The sequence below is a fragment of the Metarhizium robertsii genome (assembly GCF_000187425.2).
Source record: "Metarhizium robertsii ARSEF 23 chromosome Unknown MAA_Scf_3, whole genome shotgun sequence".
Lineage (NCBI taxonomy): Eukaryota > Fungi > Ascomycota > Sordariomycetes > Hypocreales > Clavicipitaceae > Metarhizium > Metarhizium robertsii.
This window is the reverse complement of record NW_011942171.1, coordinates 185,868-209,714: the sequence shown is the minus strand read 5'-3', so window position 1 is coordinate 209,714 and position 23,847 is coordinate 185,868. Positions and strand designations below refer to the sequence as shown.

At 53.2% G+C, this 23,847-nt stretch overlaps 6 protein-coding genes across 6 annotated transcripts; 3 read left to right on the top strand and 3 right to left on the bottom strand.

The window, feature by feature from the left end:
* Positions 1-1,787: 1,787 nt before the first annotated feature.
* MAA_00300 (zinc finger domain-containing protein) lies at positions 1,788-3,549 on the bottom strand (the record flags this gene model as incomplete). Its single annotated transcript, XM_007818298.2, has 2 exons — positions 1,788-3,262; positions 3,366-3,549. The coding sequence occupies 2 exons, from the start codon at positions 3,547-3,549 to the stop codon at positions 1,788-1,790; spliced, it is 1,659 nt and encodes a 552-aa protein (XP_007816489.2).
* Positions 3,550-11,626: 8,077 nt separating this feature from the next.
* MAA_00299 (galactokinase) lies at positions 11,627-13,394 on the bottom strand (the record flags this gene model as incomplete). The annotated part of the gene is made up of 3 exons (XM_007818297.1): positions 11,627-11,695; positions 11,802-12,687; positions 12,760-13,394. The coding sequence occupies 3 exons, from the start codon at positions 13,392-13,394 to the stop codon at positions 11,627-11,629; spliced, it is 1,590 nt and encodes a 529-aa protein (XP_007816488.1).
* Positions 13,395-14,888: 1,494 nt separating this feature from the next.
* MAA_00298 (uncharacterized protein) lies at positions 14,889-15,638 on the top strand (the record flags this gene model as incomplete). Its single annotated transcript, XM_007818296.1, has 1 exon — positions 14,889-15,638. One exon carries the CDS (start codon positions 14,889-14,891, stop codon positions 15,636-15,638), a length of 750 nt encoding a protein of 249 aa, XP_007816487.1.
* A 2,293-nt stretch (positions 15,639-17,931) lies between these two features.
* On the bottom strand, positions 17,932-18,654 carry MAA_10885 (transcription factor atf21; the record flags this gene model as incomplete). The annotated part of the gene is made up of 2 exons (XM_011412831.1): positions 17,932-18,388; positions 18,443-18,654. 2 exons carry the CDS (start codon positions 18,652-18,654, stop codon positions 17,932-17,934), a joined length of 669 nt encoding a protein of 222 aa, XP_011411133.1.
* A 1,181-nt stretch (positions 18,655-19,835) lies between these two features.
* On the top strand, positions 19,836-21,494 carry MAA_00297 (Zinc finger, RING-CH-type; the record flags this gene model as incomplete). Its single annotated transcript, XM_007818295.1, has 2 exons — positions 19,836-20,435; positions 20,505-21,494. The coding sequence occupies 2 exons, from the start codon at positions 19,836-19,838 to the stop codon at positions 21,492-21,494; spliced, it is 1,590 nt and encodes a 529-aa protein (XP_007816486.1).
* An 821-nt stretch (positions 21,495-22,315) lies between these two features.
* On the top strand, positions 22,316-23,531 carry MAA_00296 (Tetratricopeptide repeat protein; the record flags this gene model as incomplete). The annotated part of the gene is made up of 2 exons (XM_007818294.1): positions 22,316-23,358; positions 23,450-23,531. The coding sequence occupies 2 exons, from the start codon at positions 22,316-22,318 to the stop codon at positions 23,529-23,531; spliced, it is 1,125 nt and encodes a 374-aa protein (XP_007816485.1).
* Positions 23,532-23,847: the final 316 nt, after the last annotated feature.

Sequence of the window (23,847 nt, the reverse complement as noted above, 5' to 3'; positions counted from 1 at the left end):
AAGGAGCACAGAAGACGATTGAAACCACCATCCCTCCGTGGGCCGCCAGTCATTGGCGCAGGTTGCCACGGCCGAAACGCCCTGCACTTCACCATCTGCGGCTGGCACCAGCCGGCGAGGAGGGCTGAGCCAGCGCGAGGTCAGATGCTGACCATGTCCTTCCCGCAAAGACGCACACGACATCTGGATAATACTCGAGCCGCGTTTCGACAGAGCGTGCGTGGCAAAGGGGCACTGGGGTCAATTGGTTGGGGCTGGCCGCTGGCCGGCGGGCAGCCGTCGGATTGATGGGCCTATCTATACTCTGTAATGGAATTGAATGCTGGTCGGAAATGTCACAGACAGACATGGACAGCCTTCTTCTCAGCGCGCCCTTTCCGCCATGAGGGCGCCAGGCAGAGTGATGTGCATAAACATTTACCCTTTTTTTTCTGCCCCGAGGTCCCCGGACTCCACCGCGGAAGCCGGCAGCCGCACCAACCTCACACATGCATCAATTGATCCTTTTTTCGTAGGGCCCAGCTGTGCCCGGACCGACAGAAGGGGACTTTTTCTTTTTGCCTTTAAATTCTTTTCAACGCTGGGCGTGCTGCTCTAGTCTGCTGTTGTCTGTGCCAGACAGCCGCAGCTGCAGTCGCAGTGGTCACTCGAAAAGGGATCAATTGATATGTGTACTCCGTACTCCGTACGTGTGGCCTTGCAACATTGAGCTCTCTCCCCTGGTCGGTCCGCCAACCACCCCCGGGCTGTGATGTGGCTCAAAGGGGCCAGTTACTAGTTTCCTCCCCCCTTTTCGGGAGAAGAAGCGTCAAAGTGTTCTTGGTCTGCATGTGCAGTCTTGGCCGTCGTTAATCTCGGCAAGGTTGCCTGCCAAGGAAATCTACGCGGTTTCCATTAAATCTGTCAGCGCGGCGAGAGGGCGGGGGGAGAGCCGCAGAAGGGAGTAGGGCCAACATTGAACGCCACCAGAGTGAATGATTCCTGCTTGTTCCACTTTCTCGACATTGATGACTCGTATTGCTGATCTTGACGACGCAATCGTGCTGTAATGATTGGCAACGGGGGCCAGGAGATGGGCGGCTGCGGCGGAAATAGCCGCCATCGCTGCATCCATCTAGACAGTCTGTCTGTCTGTCGCCTCCCGGCTAAAGGAGTGGCAGTTCTGGCAGAATGGCCCATGTGGAGGAAGCTTCATCGCATTGATGGCTGGCGGTGGGAACACAAGGTCAAGCCAAAAAGGCGCTGGTAGACTGCATTTTACTAATCTGGTATTCCCTTGGTCGCCTTCCTTCTCCATGCAAGTTCGCCTCCCATCCATCCACTTGTTCTCGTCATCATATCCTCCTCCCTTGATAGGGTATCAAATCCGACGCCACTCTAAGTTTAAAATTCTCCGCAAGTAGTAGTAGTATAGGCACTGAACGCCATGACGCCTCCGATAGTCAGGCGCTGCATCACATCCGCTGCTCATCTTTCCCATAAGCCGTTACGTGGGTGTCATGAATCAAACGTCCCCCCGCCCCCTCCCCCTGGAATTGCTCGACTGCATCCAATACCATTGACCGCAGACAGCGTGCATGCGCTCCCGAGATGCCATATCTGGGATTGCAACCCCGTCCTGTCCAAGGCACTCATCAAGTGCTCCCGGATGCATGGTGGAGACGCGTCGGTCCCAGATGCCCCGACTTATACGGCCATTGGGCCGAAGTAAAGGCCGGCCAGCAAACCGACAGCAGCCGAGTTTTCCCCCTTTGCCTCCCAGGCTGTTGGCCTTTGCGGCTTCCTCTTCACAGTGATCTTGCCGGTGAACCATACCGGCCGGCCATATGGCTGTGCTCCGGGGTTACCGGGTTGCTCATGCCATAGCCATCTGCCGGTAGTGAATTGTGAATGCCCATGTTCTCATAGCCACCCATCCAGTTGCCACGCCTGGCGTTGCTGCTGTCGCTGTTCATATCGATGTCCATGGCGCCGGGAATGCTCGACACCTGCTGCATGCCGTGGAAGCCCGCTGCTGCCGGGTTCACAACCGACTCGGCTTCTTGTGCCACGGCAATGTACTGCCCCGTAGAAGGTTGATGTGGCGTCATGGCTGTGGATATCATCTGTGAAGAGGGAGGGTACAATGCCGAGTCCGCGCCGCCGTGATAGAACAACTGAGGTGGAGTCAACGGGTGTAAGGAGGCTGCGGCGTCAGTGAACTGGACCTGGCCTTGGCTGCGGCTCTGGGCCAAGGCGTGATCTGTGTTGAATACCAGCTCAATCGAGCGAGGCACATGGTGGCCCGGCTGGATGTTGGCGTACAGGCCAGGTTCGACCCCGACGCCACTGGTTGACACTTTGAACTGGCCCATATCCCGTTCCACCGCAAGCTGGGGGCTTTGTGCGTGGGCGTCAAACGACAGCCGGTGCTGGTACTGAGCTTTCGGGCATCTCCTCCGGACCGGGGGCTCGAGCTTGCCTTCCAGTCCGCTCAGATCCCCCGGGTTGGATCCCAGCATGATGATGAAGCGGACCAGGAAGGGCAGGTTTTCGAGGTGGCCGGCCTCGAGGGTTTTTCGAGCAGCCATGCTTGACTGGGGCTCCCACTGAAGCCCAGGCGTCTCCATGTCCGGCCATGCCTTGTCCCAAAAGGCAGAAACTTGACGCTGTCGCAAGAGATTGCGGACCCTGGTAGAGTAGGTCCAGCGGCCGCCGTTGGACCCTTCCTCAAAGTGCTTGACAATGTGGCCCGAATACTCCTTCAGGGTCGCCGCCGTGTCGTCTTCGTGGGGGGCTTCGAATACTTGGGTGCAGTTCTCGAACCCGCAGGCAAATACTGTTTGGGGGCACAGCTTTACCTTGGCCTCGTCCACGTTCATGTGTGATCGTCCATGTGCAGTTCGGAGGTGGTTCTGGTAAGCTGTTTGCCAGTCGTAGGCCACTCGACACCCAGGGTGCTGGCAAAACCACACAGCATTGCTGTTGTGGAAGTTCTCGATGTGCCGCCTGAGGTCATTTCGACGGGTGCACGTCTTTCGTATGTTCTCCTCCGCGCAGAACCCGCAAGCGTAGTCTAGCCTGTGCGTCATGGAGACGGCTGCGGTCCCACGGTCGGTGGTAGATTGTCGTCGTGACCTCTGTGACGATGCATTGCCCGAGAGCGAGCGGCTGGGCTTTGGGCCTTGGCCATGGCTTTGATGTGTGGTCCGACTCTGCATGCTGTCTCTGTCCGGGCCAAGAAGAGGCATGGAAAACACTCCCTCCGGCAGCTGGCCTTGTGCTATATAGTAAACAATAGTGTCAGGCTCCCGCGTTCCAGGTTCCAGGTTCCCCGTGTTTGTGGAAAGGGAAGTTGAACAAAGTGAGAAGGCGTGCAGACGTACCAGATGGGCTTATACATGACTCCTCCTCCACTAGTCGGTTTATGTCTTCCTTGGTGTACTTTTCCAGCAACTGACGGATTATGGCTCGGGGGTCGTAACCTTGGATAGACGGTGACATGGATAAAGGACTTCCTGTATCCGACTCCGGGGTCATCATGGAAGGCGGGCTCGAGCCAGGGGACATAATCATGGCCGTCCAGATTCAGATCCAGGTGCGAGCTTCGTTGGAGTGTATAGAGAGATAATAAGAATGGTCTTAGCTAATGGGACCGGGGGGCAGCCCGGTTTCTACAGGACCTGTAGGGGGGAACCTGGTCAAGACTGGAGCGGCCGTGTAAGATGATGGAGCTGTTTCAGACGTACAACACCATAAACAGAAACGATGTAGTGTGGTATAGTGTCGTGATATGAACGACAGATGGACAAGGAAGAAAAGAGGTGAGATTTATGTACTGTTGGGATGGAGATTTGTTTTTCTGCTTTTGTAGAGACAGTGCATGTGGTTTATAGTCGTCAAGAGATTGGGTCTGGAGCGGGTCTCGTGTATAGACTTATGTATGAGTCTTGGGTCATGCTCGGAGTTGACAAGCAGACGGCGGGGGGGGAGAATTGACCAAATCCGCAGAATAGATGGAAGGAGGCGGGAAGACCAGAGTCTTTATGGTTTGTCGTGTGGCTTAGGATCGGGACGAGCTACCTCTCCTGATGTGGAAGAGAGGCGTCAGCTCTTGGAGGGACGGCCATGTGGCCGAGAAGGTGAGCAAGGCGAGGGTCTCAGCAAGTATCGAAATAGAATGATAACTAGTCAAGTACTGCTGCCAAAAAGACGCCGGAGCGTCGCGGAACCATGTACTCGGGAACCCATCTATGGCACTCGGTGGGAAGAGGGCAAGAGAGGTCAACTGGAAGAAACATTGAACAAACTAACTGCCACCACGGATGCTCATGGACCTGTCCCGTGCGGCGGCGCGGGCTGCTGAAGCATCGAGGTTTTACTGCAAGTGGAGCAGGGGGGAGTGCGTCTTGCATCTTGCATCTTGCGTCTCCTTTTCCTGAGCATCTGGAGCTAATAAGCAGTGGTGGTCATATTCTCCAAGACGACGGAGCACGGGGGCACAGCGTCCATGTTGAGTTCGGTGCGAGGTGATGAAACCAAGTGAGCAACTGTCAAAATCAGGTGGCCTGGCACGGGAACGAACCGGACCTGAATAGTACATACTACGGAGTACTTGGACCAGACTCGAACCACGTTGGGTTCCAGCCCAGTTCCTCATGGGGGTGTGGCAACATGGGAGCAAGGAGCCAACCCGCTGGCCTGGGATCTCGAGGATGGACCGTGGACATCTGTCCGAATTGGCGAGTTAATACAATACAGGCAATGTATGGGGCAACCAGACAACCAGTACTATGGAGTATGGACGGCTAGCTCTCGGCTAGTTCGTAGTTTGTTTTGTACGGGTACAGGGAATTGATGGTGTGCTTGTCAACTTATAAGCACCGCGGACGGCGTACATATGTAGCCAAGCATTGTACAATTACTCGGTGCTCCGTTACAATACATAAAGTACCTGACACTTGCCGTACCGAGTACTCCGTACCACAGCCAACAAGCGGCTTTTGTGGCGTCAGGCGTCGCTGTCTCTTTCTCCATTGCCTCTTATCAACTGCTAGTAGAGGGGAAGGGTTTGAGACAAAAAACACGGCGGGTTTCTCCCAACGGTGGACAATAAGATTGGGGCGGGTTCCACCTTGACAGGCTCCTTGATGTTTTTACACCACTTGGTAAGTGAGGTTTGGTGATGATGCCTGCGACCAACTCCCAAGCTGCTGGGATTCGGTGGTATTGGGCAGATGGCCAACCAAGCGGGAGAAGCAACCAGTCCACGCCCCAAGTTGCCGGAAAAACAAATATGTGATGATAGCTGCGGGCTGAAGAGCCAGGGACTCGGAGAAAGATGTGGGACTGATCAAGGCTGAAGGTCAAGGACCCTGCAGAGTCGCCATGTCTGTAGAGGGGGGGCGTGTGAGTTGACTATCAATGGCACGACGAAGCATCACGCAACTCACAGTTCAGCAATACCAGCGCTTATCTGACCAGAGAATAGCTTGGCGGCCAAGAAATCGCCCTGTGAGGAAGAGCTGAAGTCTGTTGATTGAATATGCTTTTTTTTTATATATATAAAAAAAAATTTTTTTTTTAATTTTCATCTTGTTCTCCTCTGCCTCTCTCTCGTCGCCACTGGACCAGGCAGGGAGGGCAAGAGCAAGGCCATTCTGCAACATGGCAGCATGGACAGACGCGCGCGCGCTTGTGAGCTCACCCAGGCTTTGATAGTAATTTCTGCTCCGTACATACTCTTTACCCCGTAGTTGTGTAGCCGCCCAAAAGCGTCCTGTTGCTGCGTGGGGAGACTCATGCTTCCTGCAGACTTGGGCAATGCAAGTACCGAGAAATGTTGCAGTTGACCTCACGGCTTTGTCCCTCACACACGGGACTAAATACAACAGGCTCCAAAGAGACTGCCACGAGACGTGATGGGCGCTTGGGGGCCGCACGAGGCGAAAGAGGGCCGCGTGGTTGTCCGCCCCGGCGCAGACAAGAGCCAGAGCCGTTGAAGGTATTCAGTGTCTGGTTGCACAACCACGGCTAGGAGCAGAGAGACTACTCCGTACATGTATCAACATTGAAGGGACTGACAAACGGCTGGCCCCTGTTCAAGCCCCAAGGGCCACGGGCAGCCGTCTGCTCGGGACGGGAGGGAGCAACAAGGGTGGTTGATTTGAAGGGTTTAAAAAAAAAGGAAGGAAGAGGCCATGAGGCATGCTTGTCGGACAAGGCCATTTGCTCACTTTTTTTGTTCAATCTGGAGTCTGGTCCGGTCTGGTACTCGGTTCCCCGTGCTCGTAATTACTCCATTGTTACTCCGTACTTGGGCACTCGCCCTTTTTTTTGGGACCAAATTTATTTTTAATCCTGTTGAGTTTGAGACAAAGCTCTCCGGCACCTCCTGGCCGAAAGCCGGTTGCCAGCCGACAGACATTTGGGCTCGCAGCATCGCCTCATGTCTCATTCTTGCGTCTCTGCGCCCCCCTGGGTTCTTGATACTGCTGTCAACGGTGCCGGACACCGGCATTTCCGGAATAACAAAGCATGAGAGGCAAGCAAGGGAAAAAGGCATCCAAGGCGTATTCCATCCATTCACGTCAAGTCTGGTTGCATGTACCGGACGCATCCCGTACAGAGTGTACGTACAGCGTGCACAAATGTTATACCGCTCCGACAGCTCCTGCCTGTTCCTGCGGCATTGGCTATGTACAGCCAAACTCTGTGGGCACATGCAATTTGAAGACAGGGACTGGCACCAGAGACTTTCCCCTCTTTTTTTCCCTCTTCTTCTTTTTTTTATTTTAAAAGTGCTGCGGATGCGGTTCCGGTCTGGTACTTGATCCAAGCCGAGATCCCCCCCGAGACCCGGTCATGAGGCCAGTTGAGACCACATTGAACAAAACAACAAAACGTCAGTGTGGGCCAGGGTAGGCCCGGATCCAACATTCAGCCCCAGACTGAAGATACAAGTGTGATGAGCAGACATGGAGGCAGTCAATCAACGTCCCAAGAGCAAGACATGACGAAACGGAGGCCACGAGGCCAACATACATACGGTAGGAGAATATTTAGCCTAGCCTGCTGCGCCCAGCTAAACCGCCTTTTGACAGATTGACGGTTTGAAGTCTGAATCGTCGCCCCAAGCGTTAGATCGCGCTGCTGCCGCGTCACCACTTACTTCCGAGGGAAGATCTGCCGCTTCAGCCGTCCCGCTGCTGCCACCCCAGCTCGAGCTTTCTAACTGCCAAGGCCAAGGGCTGGGCACGCGGGGGACGCTATCTTCAATCATGACGGACCACAGCCTTGCCAAAAACGAAATAAATCGGGCTGTGGCCGTTGTCAGCCAGCCAATCTTGTGCCCGTGGAGGACAGCTGGGTCGCCCCGGCATGCTTGTTGAGCCGTTTGATCGGGTGCCATTCAGCATGCCAAGCCTGCCACGACGCCGGGAGCAGAGTCTCGTGAATACATACTCGCTTGGTCTCTGGTCGCTGTGCGCCGGCTGCTTGGGGGCTCGCTTGTGTGTGGGGTGTGTGTGTGTGAGAAGGATGCAAAGAGAGCCATGTAGAGCACAAGCGAGCGCAGCTGCTAGACTTACTCCGTTGGAAAGAGTCGGGCTTTGTTTCTATTCTCGGTTGGTATGCCGTTGACGATGAATTATGCCGGTAAACGTACATGCGACACATAGATGAGGCTGTTGATGACCGAGCTGGCCCCGAGGAATTCCAATCTCTCTGCAGATCATACACCATGAGACGTACACTAGCAAAGAGCGAGTGGACGGGAAGGTCTTGGCGGAGTTGAAAGTGACATCTGGCGAGGAAATCCTCCACGGCAGTGACCACTGCTACACAATCTCGATATTCATCTCGCGTATTGGACCTCCTCCTCTTCTTCTTTTCCCCCTCTTTTCATCAGTCCGCACAACACACACTAGGGAGTCGGATGCGAATGTTGGTTTCAAAAAGAGCTACGGAGTAATCCCACCAGACATAGACGTCGTAGGGCTACATAGTCTCATGCCACCAAAACCAACGATGGAGCCAGAAGGCCCAGACTAACAGCGCTTGACTGGACCAGAAGCGACAAGCGCCACTCATCAGACGAATGGAGGTGATCAAGCCACACGAATAATCTACCCAAGGTACTCAGGCGCCACGCAAGGCCGGGCTGGGGAAGGCGGCGACGTCTTATTTGGGGGCGGGCCAAGTTTGGCTGCCCGGGAATGACTGGAGGCAAACGGATCAACACATTACGGAGCACGAGTACGGAGTAGCCATCCTTTGTGGTGTGCCCTTCCGCTGGAACAGGTTGTCTCGGAATGTGCCGCTGCTATGAGATGAGGGTCGTGTGCCAACGGAGCCAAGACTTGCTTTTGTGCAGGTCGAAGAATCATGGCTGTCTATCAAACACATGGTCACCCTGGGATATATGGCAGGGAACAACTCGGCAAACCGCTGGTTGATGAGGTCATAGTCATCTCAGCGCTCAGGCAGTGCTAAGGTATGTACCAAACACTCGAATTATCCGCTCTGTTAGAATACAGATTCGCTATTATATGTATTTCTCGAGAGATCGATCTTGGCTCGAGCACCATCATGAGCCCGGAGCCAGCTTCTTCCTTGTTCTGCATGCCGGATTCTGCAATGGGCCCCCGTGTTTGTCGTGGCTCAGCCCTGATCCGTCAGCTTGGCAATAAGACAAGCTTTTTTTGGGCGAGACATGGACAATCCAAGACGTCAACTGGTGCACATGCCACGCAAGACAGAGCGGCATGGTCTGCGTTAGCACCAGAGGCAAACAAACTGCGCAGTTCCCTCCCGGTGGCAAGGCCCCGGCGCCCCCTGCGCAGAAGGAGACATAGAGCTTGCTTCTCCATTGTGCATTGTACATACACGCAGGCACCGAAACCACAGTTGGCCCTTTGCGGCTGACGGTCCGTTGTCGGGAAGTGGGCATACATCAGGGGATCGCCATCCGTCTGATTGGGAAGTTGAAGCCGCCACCTCAGCCGCGCCGATGACCTGCGGGACCCTGCCAATCCGCACCAGGCATACGGGGGGATTAAACAAGATTGGGTCACCGAAAGGCAAGATAGGGGGGCTACAGGTCGCGGGACATTCCATAGTCTAATTCGTTTTGGCAGAGAATGCAAATCCGGGGCAATTGAGCATCCTCTAGGCAGGCAACGGACAATCACCAGACTGCACCACTAATACATACAAGTACGTACATACAATTACTCTCCAAAGTCTCTCCATCTTCCTGAACACGCCTCCGGTAGCAGCGGTAGATGGCGCGTGTCTCCAGCATGGATGGCCGTCACAGTCATGGGTGAGAAATCACGATACAATCTAGAATCATACAGGACCAAAATAAAAAGGCCAAAATTTACCCCCATAACTTGAGACAACGGGAGGGGACAGCGAGCCAAGCCATCGGCTGGCCCCCAATACATTCCCCAGGCTCAGTACTATTCTTTTCATCTTCTCCCGAGTCTGCCTCTGTCACTGACTGGCTGCTTTTGTATTTGTCTTGCCGCCCCCACGAACCTCCGAGCAATCATTGGCGTCATTTAACCCGCAATTATCCTCATGGTCTGACCTGTTACAATATCCAAAGAGGCTAGATCGAGAAGGGGGACAAAATAGAGGACTTGCGCTCCGTACGGAGCAGATACATACGGCGCAGATCAGCGTCCGTAAACTGCCGAGGGCGTCATCGACGCTCACGTATGTATACATACGTGGACGACGCGGGAAGGGCTCGACTGAAGAAGGAGGCTTGTAATATTCCTCGGGCGTCCTCCGTTTGGTAACGCGGGAGTGGGCAAAGAAGAAACCCCCTCCCTCCTTTTCACCGTTCAAACTGCTGGTCTGGGGGAGCTGGACTGGGCCTGTGGTCATGCTTTTCCATGTCGTTACTTTTTCAGCCCAGTGTCTGTGTATATCTGCTCCATTAGCCAAAAGTCTAATCCAGCCTTATCGACGTAGTATGCAGCTTGTGTAGCATCCCCCCTCTCCCTTCCCCCCCAATGCTGCGTGCGTAGCTTCGCCTGCTTGCCATTGCCGACATGTTGACCCAACTGCATAACTATATTCTCCGACTGGCAATCTTCAAAACAGGACAAAAAAAAAGAGGAAGAGCCGTCATTATTCTGTGTTGGTTGTTGGTGCTGTACCGTGAGAGAGCAAACTCGCTTCTAGAACGTCACTCGATGGCGTCCTTAGCAAAGCAAGCATGTACTTTCTTTTCGTACAATGCCTGATTTACGTATAGTATTACAGTAAAAGGGGGGGAAGAGGGGCAGAACGTTGATTGACCAGATTGAGGTACCTCGCCATCACGCGCCGTACTATAACGTACAGCGATGTATTAGCGTATACTTGTGTTGCAAGGAAAAACAGAACATCTACCAAAATAAGAGCTTCTCTTGTAATAGGCCTCCACTTTTGGCAGAGTCGTCAAAACTACCATGTATGTACTTGCCACCAGCCGCATTTATCTCGCCATATATACATACAAAGTGCACTGACTGTAAGTGCGACGGCGTGGTACGACACGCCCCCTAGCGGCACGACATGGCGCACAAGACATGTTGCTGTAGGACGCAGAAACATTGGAACGCACAGTCGGGTTCTTCCACTGGTCTGTGCCTCGTGTCTGGATAACAACGCGAGGCCGAAGGCAAAAAGGGGTGGCCGGCGCGGAGAGCGCCTTCCGGGACCCACTTGCTTCGGCCGGTGTCTCCGGTCAATCTGTGGGAAGCACGGACAATGCCGTGCCGGAATGGTGAGACATTGGCCAACAAGTCTGCTACATTTTCATGGGAAATATCAGAGAATCAAGGCAATGTGTGTAGTATCCTGTACACGCGTTTCCGCGACCTTGCACCTTGCGCCTTGCACGTCGGCCGGTTGTGATAGACCGCAGGCGTCACCTCATCTCTCCGCTCACACTCTCCGTCGAGAGAGATATCTTGTAAGAATGGGAGCGCTTCATCGGCAAACGCCGCCGTCATAACTGGGACGCTCACAAACCTAGATTTGACTTTGATACTACCTGCTCGAGCCATGTTACCTGCTCTCTTGCTACTTGCATAGCCTTCTCTTCCCCCTCTTTCAAGCTTCATCCAAAGGACTCGTTGCATCGTTTCAGGGGCCAGCCGAATTTACTATGGGAAGAAAGGTAAACGCCTCTACTGTAGTCTACGTCCGACCACATGGATTGCCGTAGGATAACTGTATGGGGAGTCATGGGGCATCTCCGCAGTCCATTCCGGCCTGGTGCCTCCCGTAACCGCACCATCCTCGCCTCCAAGAAGGAGGCGTAACATGGAACGTGGCGCCCAACTGTTAGACAGTCTAATGCTGTGCAAAGACAGTAGGGCTCATCGTAAAACTAGAATACGGTTTTGCAGTTGGCGTCGGTGCCCTGGCTTCGAGGTTGAATTGCGAGGCTGTGCCTGAAACAAAGACAAATTATTGTGCAAAGAGGCTACAATCATTAAAATTGTATGCCGTTGCTTCTGTCACAGATTACACCTCATCCGATATCGCAAATATCAGGGAGTTTTCCTTATTTATACTCACTCCCAGGTTTGTGATGGAACCAGTTAGCGTCATGCTGAGAGTCACGTTGGCCTTGACGACTCATTCAAGGGGCTTGAAGCAGGTTTTCAGCTTTCGAATTGGGATTAATGGTGAAATTGGCTGTCTCCAGAGGCTGCCAAAGTATAGTGCCTGATAGGCTTTCTCACGGACTTGAGAGTTCAGCTTATCGCATCATCACTGACTATGTACAACGCACTGCCTCCTGCTGGCTTACTTACGACCATTGCCTGGGCCTTTTGGTCCTCTGTGAGCTTCATTTTGGAATAGTATTCACGCTCCAGCGCTTCTTTCACCTGTTCCACCTTGTCCACTGAAATCAAATGCACGCTGCACCCACCCCAACCAGCCCCAGTTTGACGACTTCCATAGGACCCAGCTTCCAAGGCAATCTGGCAGATTTTGTCGTTTTCCGGGCAACTGTTTTCATAGAGGATACGGCAAGAGTCCTGGGTTTCATTCATAATGCTTCCCAACTCCTTGTTGAAGCGCGTTGTATCCGATGCGCCGTTGTGCACGGGGCGCTCTAGAAGGGTGAGGAATTTCAGAACACGCAGTGCCTCGGTAAAGACGTGAAGAGCCCGCTGTCGCAGCATGAATCTCTCTGCTCTGATGGGAATTTTGGCCGTGAACCGGTTTTCGAGTTCTTGCACCGTCACACTGAGAACTTTGGCGATCTCCTCTCGGGTGTATCCCTCCTCTTGAGTAAGGGTCTCCTTCGTGACGGCAATGAGCTTCTCTAATTCTTCTTCTTTTGTCAGGCTCTTCGCGGCTGAGTAGTCCGATGCGTTGGCGTGGTAAAAGTACGTGTCATGAAACCCCTGAAGACTGATGCCTAACGGCCCAGCATCAACGGGTAGGCGCGTCCCCGACGGGTTGAGAACGGCGTTCAAGTATGCCGCCGCAAAACTCACTTCAACGACACGGAGATTGTAGTGAATAGGGCCAGTGACATGTTTGTTTGCAGTGACAAAGCTCTGTGCAATAAGGAAGCATAGCTCTGGCCGAGTTGGGGGGATTTTGACCGGACGAGCCTCGAGCCGGGGGCTGAATGATACGAACAGGGCAGAACCTGGCTCTGAAAACACGGATGCCGCTTGGTCCATGCTACGGAATATGAAGGTCAGCCTCTCCCTTTTCCCACTGCGTGAAGTCGTTTCAGAAAATGCAACTGCTTACCCGCCAGAGTTGACGCCGACAGCTCGCTCGCTTACAATAGCCAGCTCCGTCAGTTCTGTCTTGTCCACCGCATCCACGCCGTTGGCTTTCATGACGGCGAGAGCACTGGTAGTAACAATCGCGGCACTAGAACTCAGCCCTCCACCGACAGGGACTGTGCCATCGACCATGATTTCCATGTTGACGCCCTTGAAATCTTGACCGCGCTTTTTCCGAAGCAGCTTCATGGCACCACGAAGTCCACTCTTGAAGTAATTGGTCCACTCAAACTTTGAGGCATCAATGTCGACGTCGGCATCGACGGGCACGTCAAACTCGCTTGCGGCAAACTTGGAGTCTTCCACGTTCCCAATCCTCACTTTGAGTGTAGAGGCCCCCTCTGCAAGGGGAGCTGACGATACGGCCATGATGGCATCCGCTGTGATGGCCATGGGCAAGACTGAGTATAGCGAATAATCGATGTGCTCGCCGAGGATGTTTACTCTTCCGGGAGAACGCGCAACAAAACTGGGTTTGTGGCCGTAGGCTTTCTCAAACGAGGAGAGCAAGTCGTTCCATCTCGGTGCTTCTGTAGCCAAAGCAGCAGTCGGATAGATGTCAGCAAGGGAGCCGGCAACGGGCACGGATCCGGCCATGATGAGAGCTATCAGGATTCAGGACTATGGAGCGACGACGAGGGTTTCCACATCTAAGCGCGTTTGTCTGTGCAATGTTGAGCTTTGGATGGGCCAAATGGTGAATTTTGAACGTTGTCACCTGCAATGTTCGTGCTGTTTCAACCCCGCAGGTGGCACGAGAGCTGCCCCTCCTCAAAACCTGGATCTAGCTCTGTTGGTTGTCTGGTTGGCGATGTCAACTGGTTCCAGGTCAGGTGAAGAGAAATGCAATGCAGGCAACGCAAGGGCCAGGGAAGCGCATGCGATATGCGAGATGGTCCTGAACGAGATCAACCGTTTCCAATTAGGCCTCGGAGGGTGTTGCTAGCAATGGGAATGGCACAGCGTTTGAGGGTCGCAAGCCGCCACCTCTTATTTATGCGACCAGTGTCCAATGACCTCATTTTTGTCCACATGGGTCCGGTCGCCGCGAAAGGGAACATTGAACATTGACTGGGGTCGACTACTCCGTACAGAGCAGTCGATAGCTGTTCAGCTTGCAGAATTTGACAGATGGCACCGGGGGATTGTGGAGCTCCCCTGTTCATCTTTAAAGCTCTCCAGTCCTCCGGGCCTCCTGATAGGCGCGCAAACAGCCAACGCTGGCACCTGGGGTGAGGACATGGGACCTTGACATCTGGAGCTCAAGGTGCCAGGCCCTGGTCGTTATCCTGGAGCCCCAGGGGCCAGGTGCGCCAACATTTGATGCCTCCACATGTGCACATCTGCATCAACGATCACGGACACTACTCTGCACTCGCGCGGTCAGACATCTAGACGCAAGGGATTATTATCTACTCTGAACAGCCAACCCACCTTCATTCTTGGCGCTATTTTTGAAACGAGCCCATCGTCGAGGAAGAAGGCGTCGGTCGGCCCGGGTGTCAAGATGCGCACCTAGAAGAAGAGCCGTGAAGGCTTACATGTAGATACCAGGTTTCATCTTGTGGCCTCGGGCTCTGTCTCCCCTCGGCGCATATGTCCTCATTTCAATTGATGTTATTGTTGCGGAGTTGTGCTACAATCGGTCACGTACCTATGTACCAGGCAAGCAAAAATACCCTGCCAGCTGTGCAGGTTCAGTGCCACTCGTATGCCAGCAGTTGCCGGCTGTCCGTGTTTTCGTTGATAGATTCTGGTTACATATGTAATATTTAGGTACTTTAGTACTCTGCTCAATCCCATTGTTTTGAAGAAATGGCCCAGGCAGCCCAAGTGACTGTGAATCAAGACGTCCCTGTGAATGAATGTGTACAGGTTAACTAGTGCGTCTGTTGTACATGTGTTTGTTGTAACGGCCATCTTGGTTCAATACAACAAAACCTGCGCATATTCAAAGGAAGCAATCAGCTTGTGTTACCCGACATCATTGACTGGTCCTCGCCGATCCATCTTACATTCTTTCTCAATTCTAGTCATTCAGCAAAACTCATACTCCGCGGCCATCCTCCCAGCAGAATACGCGCCGCCAGCATGGCTTCTCCGATCAGGGACCTGGAGCCGGGTTCTCTCTACGTAACCATTTCTCTCCCGTACCACATCGAAGACGCCGATGCAGCATCGAGGCACAACTTCCACCCCAAATCGTCTCGCGGACTTGACATAGCCACGTACGAAATCCACTGCGCTCAGGACCTAGCCCAGGAAGAGTTCAACTGGGGCCTCTACTTCCACCGTGGAAATCAGGACGGCATCTGGTATGCTTTGGCAAGACAAGACGTGATAAGCTACCCTGCCCCCACGCTCTTCCAGCTATCACGGCAGCAAATCAAGAGCTCGCCGCGCCTTCATTGTCAGGTTGTCGGTCTGGTGAGAGTTTTACGCATTCCAGAAATCCTGTGCAGAGAGCTCACAACCTACCTTGACTGGCTGGCACTGGGGTCATATGGCACCGTGACGCGCACATTTATATGGGTAACGTCCATGTATATTCGAACCTGGCACCACGTCATCCCCAAACCGGAGAATCCAGCCTTGAGGTATGGAATTCAGTTTGATGTCAACTTGTTCCTTCGAGAGGCTCTGAGCTTCGCCTATGCCGAGGTGCCGTACACAATAGGCGGCCAGCTTCCCCGACCAATCATCAGATCAGCTTTCGGCGTTGAGCTGGGTATTACCGAAGAAAACAGATGCAGCAAGAACGAGACACGAACAATCGTCGAGGCTCGGAACAGGAGACAAGGGTTTCCGGGGTCATCTGCTTGCCAGGGTGACGGGTTTTAACCTCCGTCTTATTGGATGACTGATGTTGGGCAGATCCGACAGTGGCTGGCAGCCACCGCATGTGGTGGGCGTCGGTCTAGATCAGGAGAAGTTAAGCAGGCGATGATCCGTGATAAGTTACGCTGAAATGATGGGAACAAGCCTGATAGTTGGTGGCATGAGAGGAATCATCGTCAAAGACTGCCAGGGCTTTAGATTGGCGATGTCTTTGAACGCAGAAATTCGGCAGTATCGAAATGGTGGTACCCAGAATTGAAATACCATACGGACTACTCCGTAGTATTATGTAGTTTCGTGTTTCCCTACTGGCTGTGCAAAAGAAAAATTAAGATGATGTAGAGATCCTTCAAGCTATCTGTCGTACGCGGTTCATGCGGATTTTAATCTCAAAGTATTGACTGAGTCGTGCCGTTCCTCGACTAGGCTGCGTGCCCAGCAGAATCGGCCCATCGGGTATGTGTTGTCCTGCGTCACTAGACGACCTGAGAAGACATATGACCACAACACCTGATCGAATGGTGCTGAGGGATATTCGTGCCGACGGCGACAACGTTAGTACAATGCCGCTTGTAGGGAGGGATCAATTGATAGGTGCCAAGCGTCGCTCTTACTCTGGAGAGTCAGGTCTGATCCGATGAGTACCGGACATAACTTCTGAAAGTCCCAGATCCCAGATGTGGGGTGGGGTCTGGTTGATAGCGGCAACACAAACCGACTTGCTGTAGGCTCGTCATGTTGTGCCTGGCATTGACCTTTGATGCGCATTGGCCTCGTCAGACTTTGCCAAGATTCTGCATACAGCCGCAACCACAGCATTCCATGCAATTGTAAAACTGTGTCTCGGAAAACCTTGTTGACGAGTGGCTTCTCCTGTGCGAACAATGGAAACAATGAATGACCGCTTTCTTTTGAACGAAGCGGCGACAAGGACCATACAGATCGGTGAAACACCCCACTGATCAAGTGATCCGGTATCAACGCCGACCCTGGCTATCGCGGCAAGGAGTTCAACTGACAAGCCATGTCATTGCTCCCTCGCAGTCTTGTGGGTGACATGCAGCAAGCGTCGATGATGTGTCCAGTCCGGAAGTAGCAGTTCCATTACATGGTCATTGGTCCTCCTTCCAGGGCTGACATGCTAGACCCATGACTAGTCCATGCATCGAAAGTTGCGACGCAGCAAAGTTTCCCGATCTCTGGATGCTGCCACCTACCAAAAACGTCGGGTGAGGTTCCATTTCACCCTTCCACCAGACTCTTCGACAGTCCTGCAGTGCTGCACCGTGGCAGCATCGTGGCAGCCCACCAAATCCCCGGCTTGAAATGCAATAGAGGGGCACGGTGGTCGCTGTTCGGTGTGATAGAGCGGTGCGCGGAGCACGAATCAGTGCTGTTTTCAACTACCGAGATCCTTGTCATGGGGGGTGATCGATGATAGCACAGCAGATCAGACTCTCCCACAACGTCATTCGCCACCTGCTCTACTCAATTAGCACCGGCGCACGTCTGGTGAACTTTATCGCCGTACAAACTAGATGGTGGTAAAGAGGGGTTGTTCTTGTTGTGGCGGTTGAAAGTGGGGGAAGGAGCTGACGCCGGGGATCTTGGCCACCCTTTAGCGGTTGTCCAAACAGATTTAAAAGGGACCTTGATCCTCCCATCGAAACTGTTCGCCTGGCTGTCCCCCTCAACTTCTGTCAACACACAGCCTTCAGAGAAAACAAGCACTTTTACACCCCCTGCCCAAAAAGACTTCAAACCATTCACGTCATCATGGCTGGCGATTGCGGATGCTCTACCTCTGGCTCATGCAACTGCGGTTCCAACTGCACTTGCGCCAACTGCCCTGTAAGTCGAGCCCAAGCCTGTCCAAGTCCAGCAACTCCGCATGACTAACATAAGTCTGTGTTTTGTAGCACAAATAATGGATTCATCCTCCTCAATCACGCCTGCTTTACCAGGTTATGAGTCGACGATGAAGGAAGTGTGAAGTAGAATAGCAGGGTCTAGCTGGAGCGCCTCGAGTTGTTTTGTGCGTCTGAGAGGGGGGTGGGACGCAAGCCGCTCTTTATTTTGGGGTTTCCTATGATGAGGCGGTTGATGGCACGGGGTTGGTTCGATAGGCTTTGGCATCAAATTGATCACTTGGTTTGATATTTTGAGCTTCTGTGCCGCAAATGTATTCGTGAAGTTTTACCAGAAGACAAATAACTCCCTCGCTAGGGTAAATAGTGCCCCCATGTACCATTACGAAGTCCCTCTGCTATGTACGTCTTCATGCGCTGGACGTCAGTCAAGTTTCGCGATGTGTGTCCGGGAAAAAAGCCAGGACGGGACTGAAAGATCCTGCCTGTGCCTTCTGTAGCTCATTTTCATAACCATCGCCACTTTCGACCTGCGCCCACCTCTTTTCATGCAACAAAATGCTATGGTCGCTTTCCATTATGGACTTGACGTCTACCAACACTCGCCCGCTGTACAGCACTATGGCGACCGTGGCCATTCTTACGCAGGTAACGTTTATTCTGCATATGCCCAGCTCAGCTATTTGTCCGACGTGCTCATATCGGCAGCCTGCCAGCTCTGTCGAGGTGAACTGCCGGACCAAGTTGAAACACCACAGCCCCGACAACAGCAAGTCGTAGACCAAGTTGGCATATCGAGGGCTGTAATTCAGCCGCCAAGACACGAATCGAACAAGTACAACTACCAAGGAGAGGATTGCTAATCCAAAGTTGGACTCCTGAGCCCTGTTCGGAGTTGTTAGTCCTGCTCAATTCTTTTGCTTTCTTCTCCTGACATACCTTGAGTTCATCTTGGTGACCGTGTCGATGGCTTCTGGGTTCGATGCAAAACATAGACCTGTACGCAAGTCCACATTGCAACCGAAATGTCCAAGCATCTTCTCATCATTTGCATGCTCAGGGAGTTTCCGGACAAAACAGACCACTGCAGTGACCGAGAGACAGAACTCAAGTCCCAAGAGTAGCTTCTGCACCACGCCGTGTACCGACATTTTGGATAGAGTGTGCGAGTCTCGCCAACAAAAACACCATGCCAACTCAGGACATTCCAGAGAGCAATGGCAAGATATATATATTGTGTCTACATACATGTATGCCATTAGTGGGCACTTCCTTGTGCTTGGCTCTATGCACCAGAGCCCAAAAGGTTGCAGCCATAAACTTGCTCATTTTGACGCACGAACCAAGGGACAGTGTGGTGCGGTGGTTCTGGAAATTCGAAATGCGTTACTACTTTTATACCAGGGTGTCATAGTTGACGTTAGCTGCAGCACACTGGCATCCAGCCGATTGGTTGCGGCATATGACGAGCTTACGATTCATCTTGCTCATGAAGGTGGCGAGGTTGGGAATGACGGCTACCACGCGTTCTACTTGGACGATGACAGCTACCAAGCCACCCCAGGTAGATTTTCTCAAGATCTATTGTTTTACCTCGTTTCCCAAAACAGACGGTGTGTGTGTGTGTGTGTGTGTCACATTGTATTCCAATACCGGGATATATATAGCTGCATTGTATTGAGACTTGGAGACATTCAACGGGGGATCCTTTACCTACCCTGTTCCTAGTAGGCCAACGGGTTTCTCAGTCCTTTGAGCGTCTTTGATTGAGATCATGTGTTGTGACGAGTCCTCATATACGTTCATTTGCTTACACTTGATAGGTGTTGAATCTGGCAACAAAGAGGACGATTCAAAATCATCCAAAAGGACAAAACGGCTTGGACTCGTCTTTGTCCGAAGACGGCTTGCGGGTTAATAGTCGGCGGTGGGGCTCGGTATCACAAGTTGAGTGGGTTTGAGGCTGCAGGTCCATGATTGGCTCACTGCTGTCCCTACCGTTTGTTGAGAGGCGTGACATCAGCACAAGCAAACAGCCTCGGAGTCCAAACCATCACTCGGTCCAACTTGCAAACCCGACATACATCCGCACTGGTGTTACAGGCAGAAGGGCAGTAACGGGCTCGTACGCGATATTTTTCGGCATTTCATTTGTCCGCGATTACTTTCACATTCCGGCGATAACTCTCACTGATGCCAGTTGGCTACGGTTCGACCAAGAAACGGCTACACACTTCTCGCCAACTATGAACACTTGACGAACGGCTCCAACCTGGCTCTGAAAGCAAATCTTGCGGCTTCGCTTCCCAGAGCGTAGCACCGCTGGTCCAAAATGGCATCAACCGACAAGGCGACGATATCACCGCCCGAGACGCTAGAAGTTGTTAAAGCCGAAAGACATCCCGATGCACCACGACGATGCTTCATTTGTTTGACAGACGAGGATCCATCTGACCCCCCAGGCTCATGGGTCGATCCTTGTCCCTGTACTCTCGAGGCACATCAAGACTGCATGCTGTCATGGGTCACAGACTGTGAGCGTAACAACAAGCCGCTGCAGTGTCCTGTATGCAAATCCACGATAGAGATGGAAGGGCCGTGGGACTTGGTTGTCGCACTGAACGATGCGATTAGCAGTCGATTTACAAGGGCCAGCCCGTTTATACTCTTCACGGGAGTTTCTATGGGCGTACAGTTCAGCTTACAGATGTATGGCGCCTTGGCCCTCTGGTCGTTTGCTGGGAAAGACACCATGATGCGGTTTCTGCTCGGTCCTAAGATGGTCATCGACGCAAAGAACGCGGGGGGCATGCGATTTGTGCGAGAACGTATATGGAGCGCGCTGGTCATGATGAATATTGCGCCGACACTGCTGTTCAGCCAGCTGCTACCCAACCTGAGCAACAAGATATTCCTACCTTCAGCTTCCTTGGTACGAGGACCCTTTGCCCTGCTCCGTCTGTACCAGAGGATGCGAGATTGCTAACATGATGGATTTTAGTACGGCATGTATCAAATCATACACGACGATGCGTTCCTCACTTGGCCCCCGTCCCCGCGACTTGCAATGACTCTATTCCCCTACGTACGCTCCATTTACTACAATTTATGGCGAGAGTTTGTGCTGCCCTACGAGATCAAGTTGAATAGACAGATTATGGGGCTGCCACCTATTGAACAAAACGAGGGGCAACAAGGCGCCAATCAACGCCGACAAGCACAGCGCAATGGAGATGGCGGCGTTGTCGGCCTGTTACAAGGCATTCTTGATGCTCTCGATCCAGACGATGAAGAGGATGACCCACAGGTAAACGGCATCGACCGCATTGAGATCATGCATGGGGAGGTAGATGCCGATGACAATCCAGGTGCGAATGCTGAGATTATGATTGAACTTCGTATAGAGGAGGTCGAGGAGTTCAGAGAGGGCCAGGAGGCGGCGATTCCTAACAGAAACGGGGACCACGGAGAGCCAAACGAGAACAATGCCGCCGAGCAGCAAGGAGGTCAAGCCCATGAACCTGCAAACCGGGCAGACGGCGCGGAACCCGCTCAAGCACCAGAAGGGGGTGAAGACGCCCAAGGAAACGAGGCTGCAAATGCTGCCGAGGGCCAGGTCCAGGCTCAACACGAAGCTCCGCAGGCTCCCCCAGCCCGCAGGATGGGTTTGGGGGCCCTGTTGTCGAGCATATCAAATGCTGTGGTTGGAGCTCTCATTCTTCCCGGTGTTTCCTTTGCCATGGGGGAAGCACTGCGGCTTGCATTGCCCAAGACATGGACGTCCTCAGGGTCGCGAAATCCTTGGGCACTATATGCCGGCGTCAGCGGTCGGTCGGGCTTGCTCCAGCAACAATGGGGACGAAGCTTAGTTGGCGGATGTCTGTTCGTGGTGCTGAAGGACGTGGTCCGGGTTTATGCCAAATCGAGGCGAGTGGCGGCAATGAGTAACCGACGAGTCAAGAATGTTGACAGAAAGCGTGGGGAGAAGTAGACCGGGTCGGTCGTTCGATATTCTTCAAGATTGCGTTCTACAGATATCTAGGGTTTCTTCCCATAGACTGGGGATGGTACATATAGTTCATCAGGCAGGAGTTTGTTGGTATTGATTAGACGGCAATGAATAGTAGCACACATGGTTGGCAGTGCATCTCCCTCCTTCTTCACGGCTGTTATTTCTTGGGGCGGTCAGAGGCATAGTCGCTTGTCGGTGGCGGCATGATGAGTGATAACTGAAGAAAGTTTATTCCACATGCACATTGCAGGGTGCTTAACTTTAATGTTGGAACAAGACGGACAGACACTTTACACAATACTATCAACACTCAATGTCCAACACTAAAACGTTCATAGCCCCGCACTCGGTCCATAAGCCGGCTGCCACGCAAGGCCGCAGTGCCTGACGCAGACCTTTGGAAGGTTCCACAAGCGCATGATGTCAATAGAATTGATGGACCCGGCGAACAGGCCAGGTGCAAGTACTCCGCCTGGACTCTGGAAGCCACAGAATGTGACAATGTCAGTGCCGCGGGGCAAAATCGCCCACGCAGCCCAACCATCAACCTCCAAGAGAGCTTTTGCCCGCCCATTCTTTTTTCCCATCCTCCGATATAGAAGTAATTAGCATCTTTGAATCGTCGATTTCCTGTCCCCGGCTTGCTTGTCACGCAAGCCCCTTCTCAGTGCCAATGGTACGTACGATTGCATCGCGGGGGATCCCATCGACCGCAGACGCAGACACATTCCCCCAAGCAGCATCAACTGCGAGGCCACTCTGAGCACAGCATTCTTTTTTTTTTTTTTTTTTCTTTTGACATGGCTAACAGGGCGGGGTGTGTGGTGCAGGCTTCTCAGCATACCTCCAAGCAGCGCCTTGCGCTCGCCATCTGCGACTTCCTGAGCACTTCGACCACCGACGGCACCCTCACCGCCGACGACAAGGACTCGGTCGAGGTCGCCGTAAACTGCATCGCCGAGTCGTTCAAGGTTGACCCCGCCGACAAGGACGCCGTCCGCGCCGCCGTCGGCTCCCAGAGCTTGCTGTCCATCTACTCCGTCTACGAGAAGCTGAAGGCTTCCACTGGTGCACCCGGGTCTGCCCCTGCGGCCGGCGGCCCTGCGGGCGCTTCTGCCGCCGCCGCCGAGCCCACCGAGGAGCAGAAGAAGGAGGCCGAGGGCCTCAAGAGCAAGGGTAATGCCGCCATGGCCCAGAAGGACTACCCCACGGCCATCGATTTATATACCCAGGCCTTGAAGCTGTACCCTGCCAATGCCGTTTTCTTGTCCAACCGTGCCGCTGCGCACTCTGCCGCCAAGGACCATGCCTCTGCTCGCATCGACGCCGAGGCCGCGGTTGCTGTTGACCCTACCTACACCAAGGCTTGGTCTCGTCTCGGTCTCGCTCGCTTTGCCCTTGGCGATGCCAAGGGCGCCATGGAGGCCTACAACAAGGGTATTGAGTATGAGGGCAATGGCGGCTCCGAGGCCATGAAGAAGGGCTACGAGACTGCCAAGCGTCGCGTGGAAGAGATGCAAGCTGAGGAAGTCAGCCTTCCACGGTCGTCACCCGGGGCTGGGGCCGGGGCCGGGGCTGGAGGCATGCCCGACTTGAGCAATCTCGCATCAATGTTCGGTGGCGGCGCCGGTGGTGCCGGTGGTGCCGGCGGCATGCCTGATCTGGGTTCCATTATGAGCAATCCCATGTTTGCTAGCATGGCTCAAAACCTCATGAGCAATCCAGACCTCATGAACAACCTCATGAGCAACCCTCGCCTGCGTGAGATGGCTAATCAGTTCAGCAGCGGCGGTGGCATGCCCGACCTGAACAGCCTCATGTCTGACCCAAACATTGCTGACATGTAAGCAAAAAAAAATTTCTCAATAGCAAGCTCAATCTACACCACTCCCGTGCGAAGATCGAATAGTTGACTAATGCATACTTGTCTGTAGGGCTCGAAACATGATGGGCGGTGGCGGTGCGCCAGGAGGTGCGTCAGGCGGTAACCCAGGTCAGGGTGGTGCTGGACAGTAAATTAACGAGCATTGGGGAGATGGGATGAGCTATGGGGAGGGATTTCCAAGAGCACAAGGTACATCCTTGTATAAAGACACATAGATACCTAGGGAGACAAATCGATATGTGGTAGTAAAATATGAATTAGTTATTACCACGATTCTCTATCTTCTTGAAACTCTTCTTCCTCCGATTGGACCACGAATGCGTCTAAAACTGTAGGGCTTCTTTCTTTTTACCCACATTCATATGCCTCGGCCGATAGGCAATCACTCTACGCCGGTGAAAATAATAATAATTCATCAGTGTTTGTATGCTTCAGCTCTAGCCTATA